Raw genomic sequence first — 12,737 nt, forward strand, 5'->3', positions numbered from 1 at the left:
TACATAACTACTGGCTGATGAAAGTTACTCACCCAGTCTCAGCCCATCACATGCTCAGGAACAGGTCAGACTCGGTTAATGATGAGCCACAGAAACAATTAAGACCTAACCTGAATTCCTACAGAGAAAATTCTTTTAAAGTCAGCTCATGTTTCCTCTTGCTAGTCAAACACTGGTTCTAGCTTTTAGTCAGTGGAAGCTCTCTCCCTAGTTAAAGAGAAGGTTAAAAAAAAAAGAGGGGGGGGCACAGAAAGAAAATAATGAGAATGCCTTGTAGAGAAAAGGACGCCTTTTATATAAGAGTTACAGGAGTAGCGAGATGTGTGCTGTTTAGGATTTGAGAAACGTATTCTGGCCAGATTTGCAATACCTACTATTTTTTCGATAGATAAAAACATATTCCACATACTGGGTCACACACTATCCTTGCTTAATAGGTGGCTTTTAGCTGGCTAGTAGAGAAGAAAATGTCATCTTCTTTCTCCTAATTTTCCTTTGTTTTTCAGCCACCTCTGCAAAACTGTTCCATCAATCCAAGTAAATCCATGTTGTCATAACTGCTGGTTCTGCTCCTTAAATATGAAAATGTTTAAGATCACACAGTTAGTTTCCAATTTAAAATAAAAATACAAATAAGTAAATTACTACAATGAAGATCAAAATGCAAACTACTTCTTGCCTTTAAGAACACAGGAGTAAACAAGTTATCCTCAACAGAGAATCAGTAATAACAGTAATAAAACGTACAGGCTATAAGACCACAGTATTCTTGCAGAAGAATAAAACAAAAAACCCAAATCCCTAAGTAAAATCCTAATGTTTGAAAGACAAAGAACTAAGAGGAGGAAAATGAAGAGCAGACTGTAGGTCATCCACCTCCGGCAGGACTGAGAAGCATCCAAGCACCATGTTTATCTCAGGCATGAGGCAAGGGAAACTGAGGATGGTCTTGGAACACTTACCAGTGACTCCAGCTGCAGAGAGCAGCTTTCCCAGGTTACCTACAGTCAGCTGTCTTCCCATCTCAACCTCCACTCTATTTAACATTTGGAAAAAACAAACTTTAAACCCTCAAGCAGCCACGACCAAACTTGTTGCAGCTTTACAGCTGGAGAGTGACATGAACTGACACATAACCAGAGTCCTAAAAAGAAGGTCACAACACAAAAACATGAAATTGGAGACAAAAAATATGTTTAATAGGTGTTGCTTATTACCCCTTTGCAGCCTGGAACCTCACTTCTTACTTGGATCCCACGAGATTGCTTTAGAGCCATGCAGCAGCAGTTTCCTTCAGTTCCACAGCCCAAGCCAGACCCAGCACATTGCCTGGTTTCACAAAGCTACAGCCTAGTATTTCCACAGGTAACACAGTACCCACTGGGCGTGCATGGAAAAAACACTGGCAGCAACAGAAACAACAAACACGGAGGCATTGTACCACAGAGGACAGGAGCCAGATAAGCAGGCAGGGCAAGTACAGTGAAACCTGCCTGGCACAACAGCAAGGTTTGGGACCTGTCACAGGACAAAGGAGCTGAGCGCTCTTCCAAACAGCAGCTACAGCTACTCCCGAACATTAACTGTAGTGGTGAGGGTTGCCCCATGCCACTGACTTTTACTTAAAAAGGGACAGAAAGGGTTCAGTCACTGCCTAAAGTTAACAGGACTAAAATTAACAATGGGGATTTAAAACCATTGATTTGTGGTCACCTTCCCAGCCCCTGAACCCAAGTAGAATAAACAGAATCAGCAAAGTGCTCCTTTGTGTGCACCAAATGCAAAGTCTGCTCCAAGTGAGGCTCAAGGCCCACTATGGCTTCACACGGCACATAAGCAGGGAACACGGCACCAGTGCAGTTGCCATTCAAAAATGTTTTGTCAAAGACCTTACATGTGCTGCCACCAGTTGGGTAACAAGGAAGAAACCTCCTACTTTATCCCAGCTGAGCACGGGAGCTGACAAACAGCAGTTACAGTTTAAGTTCCGTGGAATCTAATAAACTTCAGAGTCACTTCAGAGGGGGTTATTGGAATAGATGAGTTCTTTTTAAAAAAAACACACCAGTTCAAACTGCTTTTGCATGGGGAAAGCAGACTTCCTCAATTTATTCAAATCCAGTTCAAACGTTTTCCTTCTGCACTTCATCTGAGGGTACTTGGCTAAAGGTGGACATATACTGCAGAAAGCATTCCTGGATCAATCTTTTATAAAAGCTGTTACACACAACAACCTAATGCAGTTGCAATAAATTCAGCAGATTGAAGTTCTCCATTTAAGTGCCTCTTTAAAGCTACCAGTGTAGTTCACACTCACCAAGATTTTAAATAAATCACAACACCACAGTGCTGTACACACTGCTAACCCTACTTTAACCAAGAGCGACAGTTCACTAGAGGAATCAAATCCAGGACGCCAGCCAAAAGACCTCAGACTATTAGAAAGCACCTCCACATCCAAGAGCTCAGCTACTTGGAATCACATATCTAAAATAAAATTACTGAAGATTTTAAGTCATTTGCTTTACTCCATCTTAACTCAATGTGCAACACTGATTATTCTAAAACAGGATAATACCTTTGTACAGAGAAATAGTAACTGAAGTATGTGTGGGGAGGAGAAACTAAAATGAGGATGGCGATGAAGATTGTCGTCAGAGCTCTAAAGACTAAAGACTTGTTAAGCATGGAAGAGTGGGAAAACATCAAGTTTGTACTCTTTCCTTTATTAGAGCTTCAAGCATTTCTAAACAGAACCATGCTCTCAACTGACCAGGAACATCATCAATAACATCTGGAGTTCAGGATCTGCCTTCAGTTTTTTCAGTGCTATTGTAATTGCTACATGTGAGCATACTATCATCTATAAGGACATTGTAAAGTGGGATTAAAGTAGTGCTTGCTCTAAGTGTACATTAAGTGCACAATAATTTGATGATGATGTCATCAATTATTAGAGCTCAGTCAAGGAAAAGTCAAGTTACAATCACCTTATATTCATAGCCTAAAATGTCCCTGGTAACTCCCTAAAACCCTGAAGTTGGAGCATTTTTCTAAAGAATACCAATAGCTTATAAAGTTATAAAAATGATGCAAGATTTTGCAGTAAACGATAGCTGAGCAAACACCATAGACCCAATACACCTAAGTGAAGAATGCTTGTTGGGTGGTTTGTTTGTTTTTTTGGTTTTTTTTAAGAGGTCAGGTCAGTAACACAGCAGCTCATTCAGGAGCTAACATGGAAGTACAGATGTGTGATGCATCACGGACTGGTCGACACGAGCAAGGGGATCACTTGCAATCCGGGTTTATTCTGAGTCCTAACTGGAGTGCAGCCTCCTGCACAGCAGTTACACATGAGATATGACAGAGGGCTCTCTGGATAATCAAACTGTCGTGAAATCCCCTCTTCTGTCCTCAAGGAAGAAAATCCAACAGAACTGACTGGAATATGTATTTTAAGTACCTTAGAGAGGCTCTGAAATGTAACTCTCCAGAGGTAGGAAGGAGCATGAGGACTCTGGCCACATCCCTTCCCCTCTCTGCTGCAATTTTACACTGGTTTGCAAATGTTATCTTGTCTAGAAAAGTTCATTTATACTTGCTCCATCAGCAAAAGCAACAGTTGAAGACAAATCATGGTTGTCTTCACTGCTCACCTTGCATTTATAAATTGCACAGTGGTTTTACAATTGCTATTTAAATCACTTCCAAACTAAGATGGTTTAATTTACAGAGCTCTTCTGTCCCTGTCATCCACAGACTAGTTAACTAAGGCAGAGAAAAACAGTGTAGGATGAGGAATATCCTGCTTTTTCTGCAAAACTACAAATAGCGCTCTGAGGTGCATGTGGAAGACCCATTTTTCACACTATTCTGCCACTACCATAAATAAATCCCCATCCCTCTTGTGCAGTATCACCCACATAAGACACTGTTTCATATGTCATTTCCTATAGAACCAAAATATTTTTAACAAGAAAAACACAGAAAAATATTAATAAAATTCTCCAAATGCATAAACAAGTCCGCGAAGCCTAATACCTTAAACACATGTGCTACCTTACATAGAACAAATCTTTTAGGAACAGCATGCAAATAATTTATGCTTGAAGTTTTCAGAAATAGTTTATTTCTGAAAGAACTGTGGGGTTCATGACTTCATCTCATTGCAGAAAAGCAGGCGTTTAGAAAGACCCAAAATACCTGAATTCCTCCTTCTATTATCCTTCATATTCATGTTATGAATTGGATATAACAGAATCAAGTTCAATTCCTCAGCCTTGGAAAAGCTCGCAAAAGCAAATGTGGAGGATCACAGTGGGTGCTTAAAACCTAAAAACCCCAGCCTTTTCCAGGTTTTACTAAAACTTCATCCTAAATCCAAGAAACTTTCCTGGCAACAGCAACAATAAATAAAAAAAAAAGATCTCTCACAACTAGTATGTTCCCACAAAGTTAAATTCTGCTTAACTGCAGCTAAATGAAATTTCTGACAATATAATCATTAAAAGTCTCAACAAGCTCTATTTTAAGCCTATCTGCTTTAAAACCACACCTGTACAAAACCACATTTTAAATATAGACAAAACAGAATTTTGTTCTCATACAGGCTTTGATTTCAACACCTCAGTGATTTCATTTACTTTCCACTTGCCCATCTGCATCCTTCTTTAGCTAAAGAATAACCATGTAAATCTGTTGGCGCTACAAACACAGTGGCAGATGCAGTTTTTCGTGAATGTTTCAGCCTGTTCTAGCTGAACAAAGTTTTAGCTACCTACCCAGCTTAAACCATCCTAATATTATTCAGAGGTTAATCTATGTTTATGATTTTCTGCAGTTACATAAAGTGAAAGGTAAAGACACATGATGGATGTAACTCAACTCCCATTTTAACAACGGTCAGTAAAATTACTGGTTGATAGAAAACTTGAGACGCAAGAGAAATTGGACAAACTTGCTGTCACAGAAGTATCACAGGCTAGAGGGATCTCAGCTGGCTCAAGCTGACCTTCTGGGAATGTGCTCTCTTCTGAGCTGACTTTTGTGCTACCTTCACAAACATAAAATAATGTCAGCAGAAAGAAGAGTCCTTATGAGAAAGAATCTCTCAAAGCCAGACAGACTCCCTCTAGCTATATGTGGATTGTGGCTACTGAACTTTATTTTATTTCTATTACCTTGCAGTATGTAGACCATATGCTTCTCCAGCTGGGCTGATTTTCAGTGTGCATAAACAAGTCAAACGCTCCATCACTGACCTTGCCAATATTGGGTAAGGGTAGATTATATGCTATTCTTACTGACTTTGCAACTATCACTGCACAAAATCCTGCCACGAGCTTTGTAAACTGGAGGAGCTGGGAAGGGAGTGGTAGGGAGAGTGGAAAGAATACGAATGCCTCACTTCTGTTAGCATAGGTTCTGTAACTGATTACAGTTTGCAAACCAGGAATACTCTAAAACTCAAAGACTGGGTGTACTTTATCAAACGCCAGACTTTGTTCTGTATTCCTAAGCAAAAGGCAACATTCTAAATTGCTTCTAAACCAACAGCTCTCAAAACCCAGCTTAAGATGCCAGTGGAGATATGACAGGTATCAATCTAGCCAGTATCGTTCTTGCTTTTCTTCAGGGACTGCAATGAGTGACATATTCGGTAGCTAGAAAATTCTAAGAGCAAAGCAAAACGAAGGCATACAAGTCCGCTTTCTCAGTGCCCCACATATGGGAGATAGACTTGAGAAGAAGCATGTAGGGGAGGAAAAAAACCACAGCTGATTACTTATTCTTGCACAGTTCCTGTCAGATACATGAGTCAAATCCTTCCAGCCGAGTAGAAGAGGCCTTTACTCCTCTAATCGTATCCTTCCTACTCTGGTAACTGTGGAGTTGTCCCTGTAGGTGAATCTTTCCTCCTTTTTGCTACACACAGAGGATCAATTCTTTAAAATGCAGAAAACTGCCAGATTTCAAAGAACTGCTTCGCCTCACCTTTACAGTTGTAAGAAGTCTAAAATTAACATATTTTAAAGCTTTTAAATTATGTTTTTTGATTGTTTTACTTATTCAACTTTAATCTTTCCATTTGCTGAAAGATCAGATTTCCCCTTGTACAATTCATTACATGCACTTCAAGAAGAGGAAGAAAAGAAAAGAAAAAAGAAAAAAGTTACAATATGGACTCAGCGCTCTCATCTTAATAGGCACATGCCTAGTATGGTAAATGAACATGCCTGGTAGAAATATAAATTTGTAGGAAGACACGATTTGTTTTGTCACAAAGAAATATTTTTCCTAGCTCGTCTTGTTTCTGAGCATCACACTCATTCCCCAACTATCCAGGTGCTGTAAGTGAGTGACTAACAAGAAACAGGATTCTCTGATTTCTTGAGATTTCTCTCAAGTTAATAGCAGCGGCCATTAAGCTGCCACATACATGAGAGTGCAACCTATGAATTCCAGTTCTGGAACTACTGTTCCTTCTGCAAACACTGATTAAAACAACTTGATAAGAGGCTCTCCATCTGCAAAGCCCAGATAGGTTTGAGTTCTCCCCCGTGCATCATTCCTTGTATTCTATTTTATAATCAGATATAAGCTAGGCCTGGAATGTGAATTACAGTTACTTTGGACCAGATTCCAGACAGACAGACTTTCAAGCCTTAATCCTAAATTGCATACTAGTAAGACAGAAATTCAGCAGCTGCCTAAGAGGTGCCAAAGCTCACTACACACTTTTTTTGTTTTATTATCTAAATTTGAAGTCTCCCTAGCTATTCACAGATGTGCTTCTCATCTCAGTTAACACAGACCTGAAACGAGACCATCAAGACATGGCTTGCAGGCATCGCTGATCTCACCGAGGTTCAGCACACAACACAGCAGCTCATTCAAGCACATGTGATTCAGGTTCCCCAGGTTTTACAGCACTGCTCAGTCACATGGATTCTCTAAAAACACCAGGAGTGGGTCTGAGAGCTCAACTCCCCGCTCCCCACCTGAGGCCTGCTGCCCTACAAGTAAAGCCTTAAGTTTTCCAATCCCAGCTGCTCAGTGGAATTTTTAACAAAAGGCATGGAGGAACACTCCGCAGACTAGCTCCCTAAATCTCATGTCTGAGGTGTCATTGATAAAACATGAGCTTCAGGAAAGTAGACACCATTCCCTAAATGTAACTAAGTGATGTTATAAGTACTTGTTTCTGCAGAAATGCTGGAAATGCAAAACTGAGCACAGATGCTTGTGTAAAGAACAGCTGAAAGAACCTTTTCACAGAATGCTCTGGGGTTTGGGATCCCAAACACATACAGGTGCCCTCCTGGCTTAAGTTTCCAAGACAGCCCAGAGCACAGAGAGCAGCATATGCCGCTTCCCATTATCTAGCTCAACTTTATCTCAAAAGTCATAAAAATGACCCACCAATGTCCTCTCCTAAGAAACTCAAAACAGCCTACTGCATTTACCGCAGTAGTTCACGAGCAGTTCAGGCAAGGCAGAAGCAATTTACAACTCTTTATACACATCTTCAACGTAACCATCAACTGCATGATTGGATCAACAGATAAACAGAATCTGTTCTTTAAAGTTAAAGGGCTGCTAAGCTAACTCAGCTGTTGCAGATCCTTTCCATTACCACAGAACAATGCAAACCAAGAATACTATCTTGCAACTGATTTAATTACAGAAGCGGTGGTTCTAAACCAGCACAGAGAAGAGCTTTGCTTGTCCACAGTAACAGTGGCCTACATGATACAGGAAAGAAGAGAGGTAAGGACCACAAGTATGAAACGACAGCAGCATCATGTGGATGCATTACCAAATGTAAAGTAATGTATGTATGGCATATTAAAAACAGTTAATCAAGAAAGAGACCAAATTTATTACTTGGATCATGTGTGTGTAGTAATTCAACCTTGAAGAAACGTTACAGTAAAGATCGTTGTTCCAACCAACACTGCTTCCTATAGAACCCCAGTATATTATGAAATCTCTGCAGCACAGCATTGTCGAATTCAGGAAGTTCTCCTCCCACAAGTTAAAGGGCCAGCTTCTAGCTAGGAGAGACAGCTTCCTTTCAACTAATATGTATATCTCTGTATTAGTAATCACAGCTTGATTACATGTTAGGAGAAGCATGAATTAGTTTTGAAGGACATCCTGAAATAGTTGGGTAACCCGAAACAAAACTCTCTTAGTCTGTTAACCTCACTCTGAAAAACAGAATGTCTACACAACTCCAGGTTATCCAAGATGATTTCAAATGTGTCGATATATCTCACAAATGCTTTCACATTTCTGGACAAATGTGCAAAATCAAGCTAACTGCTTAGAGGGGAAAACGTGGATTTAGGGTCAAGATTTTTGGTTTTTCCTCTCTCCCTAACCAAGGTCATAAGCTGCAGTCCAAGAGACATCTGCTCAGCAGCTGACTAGCTCTATAGCTCCCTAAGCTTGCACATTTTTTCCCATCTGACCTGGAAGTTCTGCAGCTCACATCTTCCAAAAGAAAGCTGGACAGGTACTACACACAGGAACAAAATAGCCCTTAGAGAGCTTGTTCAGGAACCACATTCAGCATGCCCATAGGATCCAGATCCTCCTAGAATCTACCAGAGAATGGACTGCAAGAGTAACAGTCCAGTTAGATCTACAGAGGAGTGAGAGATGGAATCTAGCTGTGTACCTACCAGTCCTAGAAAAGTGTTTGGCTGGATTTTTTGAAGGCAAAGCTCCTGGTTTTGAAGCCACGCAGCAGTGTGGCTAAAAGAGATTTGGACATGGGTCTTGGAAAAGCAGAAGCGCCTGCCTGTTGCTCCGATTTGCTGAGACATTAGCCATCTAAATTTCAAAAAAGGAAAGCTGAGCCGGTAGCCCCGGTGGCATGTTTCCTATCTAAGCCTGGGCAGTTGGCTTTCAGTACATCTTGTTTGTCACAAAGGGAGAGGAGACACAGCAGAAGCAAGGGAAGAGAAGGAAGAGGCAGGTGAGACTAAGGACTCACTGAGTCCAGCACAAGACGGTTTTCATCCGACAACCCAGACTTCTTTTTCACATCTTGGAGCCTCAGCGTTTGTCATAGATTGAGAGGTGTCTCTGGAAGACCAAGTTAGAAGCCACAAGACTGAATGAATTCACTGAGCAGACTTCAGGAAATAAAGCATAAGGGCTTTTACAGAGTCAGTTTAAGTTTAGGTTGAGGAAATACAACCCTGAGGTACAAAAGATTTTCAATACAGCATAATTGCAATTTTTCTTCCTGTCTGTTGAGAATTAAATTATTTCTGGACGAAAACACAAAACACAGCTGAAAAAATAGGCAAAATCCAAATTTGTGCTACAAATACCAACTCCTAAAACTTGTCTTGCAAAACAAATATCAAAGCTTTTAACAAAACAGATGTACTTAACTGATCAGAATTCAACTGAAGTTTTAATTTTAAAAAACACCAATTTCTGCACACACATTACATTCTGCATAACACAAAAAACATTCACGCCAAAACCTAGTCATATGCTGTTTGTGGCTAGCTCCCTTTTGATGAACAGTATACTTTGTGTAATTTTTGAGATCAAGTTGTAATTGCTTTATATATACTCAGACATATTAAAAATATAATGGAAAATGGAGGGAAAGGGAAAAGGACTGAAAATCCCAGCAGGCTAACCTACCTCTAACTTGACCACCCCAGTTGGTTGGCTACAAAATAAGGTGGTATGACTCTAAGTATATTAAAATTTGCACAATCTTATTTACATATCTAATATATGCACTTCCAAGGGCAAACTGTAAGGCCACAGCTTCCACTCCTGCTAAACAATTCAAGCTCCAGCAAATATTTGATGGAATCCTTGCTCAGCAAACATCTCAGCCTACTATCTTAATGTGCCACATAACTGGCCAGAACCAAACTGGCTTATTACCAGCAGCCAGCTTAAAATCACAAAACATTTTAGGGTGGAAGGGACCTTTAAAGGTCACCTAGTCCAACCCTTCTGCAGTGATCGGGGACATCTTTAATTAGATCAGGTTGCTCAGAGCCTCATCCAACCTGACCTGGAATGTTTCCAGGATGGGAAATCTTAACTAATTATTCATTTGGTTTGGGAATACAGAGTCATACTACTTCTCCAGGATTGATTCACACTTAACGGCACATACAAAGGACTGGGTCCACTGTGTGCGGTGCCACAAACCTGCCAAGTGAGCAAGTGAAGTCAAAGAGTGAATTCCCACAAATGAACCCAAGAAATTAACCTCAAATGGGGGGCATTATTAAAGTTTTAGATATAACATGCATAAATGCAACTTACAGCATTGTGTGATCTTCTGGATGTTAGAAGTGATGCGCTGGGCTAGTTGATTTGGATCCCCAAAACCTGCACCGTATGACATGGCTGAGTAGATTCGCTGTCAAGATCATCCACGATGAGAACAAGCCAGTCAGTCTTCACCTATCAAGGAAACCTAACCCCACCCCCAGCAGAAAACAGAGTTATGTCTTGGTTATTGGTTTATAACACTCTTCATCATCTTAAAGCAGAACACACTGGAAAAGATTAAAGAAAAATCCATATACTAATGTTTACCCTCTCTGAAAATACAGTACTTCAAAGACGAATTTGAGGGAATGCTTTCTTAAAAAATATTAAATAGGAACAGACATCTTTTTTGTACTTCTTACAATAACTCTCACTATTATGATTTTCAGTAATACACACAGCTTAAGACCTGCAATTACTCTACAGCAGTTACATCACAGAAACTATATCCTTTGTCAAACTTCTTACGTACTTTCCCCATTGCAAGTGAAGAAAAGGTACGCATTTTCATTTGTTCCCATTCTAGGAAAAAGCTGTACATTTAATCTGTCAATGCCAAATCCTCTGATCAATTATACCCCAAACCAATTATATGGTTATTTCTATATCATGTATGACCCATCAGATCAACACAGCCTAAAACATGTAAGCATGAAGAGTGTACCCAGTTCCCTCTAAACACCAATCACTTGCATGGACTTCAGTTTTAGTTGTAATCCAGTTATATCTGAAATCTATGAATCGCCACTTTATCCTGTTTCAGCTGCTGTGTTTTTCAGCATGAATTAATTTTTCAACAACTTGGGTATACAAATGCATCTTTAGGGCTGTTTTTTGCACCCAGAACTCTATTATCTGTCTAAACTTCTTTAATAAGAACTATCTTACTGAAAAAGGTCAAAATCTGACAGCGCAAATATTCACAAGTACACTTGCCCTGAAAGCACACATATACAATCATGCAGCATGTGACTATTAGAGATGTCTTAGCCTGCTTGCCATCTATCCAGATCAAATTTCAGTACTAGCTCAGAGATACTCAAAATCTAAGTTAACCTAGCTTAGCATACATGTGCAAATGAAAACTGGCCATTTAACTGTTCTGCAGTGAGAATGCAGACTAATCAAGCATACACACATTCAAAACAATCCCATAGCTTCATCCAGGCTGTGCTCTAGTCTTAACTTCATCCCTCATTTCTCCGCACTTCTGCTGTTCAACCCAAACCATGTGCCTTCCAAGCAACACCCTCTTCTCCTAGCCTATCAGCTTCTGGTTAACAGACACTGATAAAACTCACTTTCAGGGAGAGGGTGAAGGCACATTTAAATGTTTAAACAGAAAAGGAGGAAATGAAAAGGCCAACTGATTTGTCAGGTGTGATACCAGCTGCGCTAGAGTTTGCAAACTGATGTCTTCATGAACTCTTAAAAAAAATAAAAGAAAAAACCCCGATAAATTTAAATTAACATGGTTTGTTGCCAAATATTATTTTCTTTCCACATTGAAATGTCTGTATTAACACAGCACAGTAACACCTTGGTTGTTTTATAACATGACTGTTTTCATATCTCTATGATATGAAATGACCTCTAATAGAGTCTCCAAGACATTGCCCTGGTCAGGCCCATGAAACACTCCACCAGAACCAGAACTTCACATTCAAAGAAATCACCTAAAAGACATTAGTTCAAAAAAGATTTCTCAAAACTATTGTAACTGTTTGTTTCTTTTCTAAGTTATGACTATTTCTAGACACATCAGTAGTACGCTAATTACAATGCTAGCAGTGGTTAAAACTACTTTAGTTAAACATTATATCTAATGTTAAAAGGTAAACATTAAAATGCAGCTGCTCAAGAGACTGCAAAAGGCCAAATTTCCTTGTGTGGAAAGGCTAGAAAACTAACTGAAATAGTCCTTTGCGATTGTTTTTTCTCCCTTCATATTTGTGTTCACCAGACAGCTGCCTCTAACACTGATCTTGGCAACAGCAGTACAACCAAGAGATACACAAGGAATATTTCATCCAAGTGTTGACAAAAGCTGTGATTGACTTTCTTGTCTTGAAAATTTCTACAGGTAGCCCTAAGTATCTTTAAACAAGTTACACTTCACCATACTAACAAATGTACAGATTGTACAACACACAAGACTTTGAGCTCTTCAACTTTGCAGCTACATGGTTGGGCAACCAAACACAACACGTAATGAGGGGATGTTCGGATGACAGACTGCGAAGACCACAGGATATAGTTTAGCTTTTTGACTGTTCATATAGATCTCTCTAATCGCTGATGCAAATTGCATCAACAGACATACTTCAATTGAGATTTATAGCAAATCCATAGGATAGCAGTGTAAATTCACAGCTGGTTCACTCCATACAAATTCCCCCACCAGCAATGCT

General features: G+C 39.7%; 1 protein-coding gene across 1 annotated transcript in view; it reads right to left on the bottom strand.

Moving 5' to 3' along the window:
• The window catches only part of STX7 (syntaxin 7), a 25,394-nt gene extending 14,934 nt beyond the window's left edge, over nucleotides 1–10,460 (bottom strand). The window contains exon 1 of the mRNA XM_009870821.1: nucleotides 10,318–10,460. Coding sequence (XP_009869123.1) covers nucleotides 10,318–10,399 — 82 coding nt within the window. The 5' untranslated portion in view covers nucleotides 10,400–10,460. The remainder of the gene's footprint in view (nucleotides 1–10,317) is intronic.
• Nucleotides 10,461–12,737: the final 2,277 nt, after the last annotated feature.

The sequence above is a fragment of the Apaloderma vittatum genome, unplaced genomic scaffold (genome assembly GCF_000703405.1).
Source record: "Apaloderma vittatum isolate BGI_N311 unplaced genomic scaffold, ASM70340v1 scaffold6806, whole genome shotgun sequence".
NCBI classification, from domain to species: domain Eukaryota; kingdom Metazoa; phylum Chordata; class Aves; order Trogoniformes; family Trogonidae; genus Apaloderma; species Apaloderma vittatum.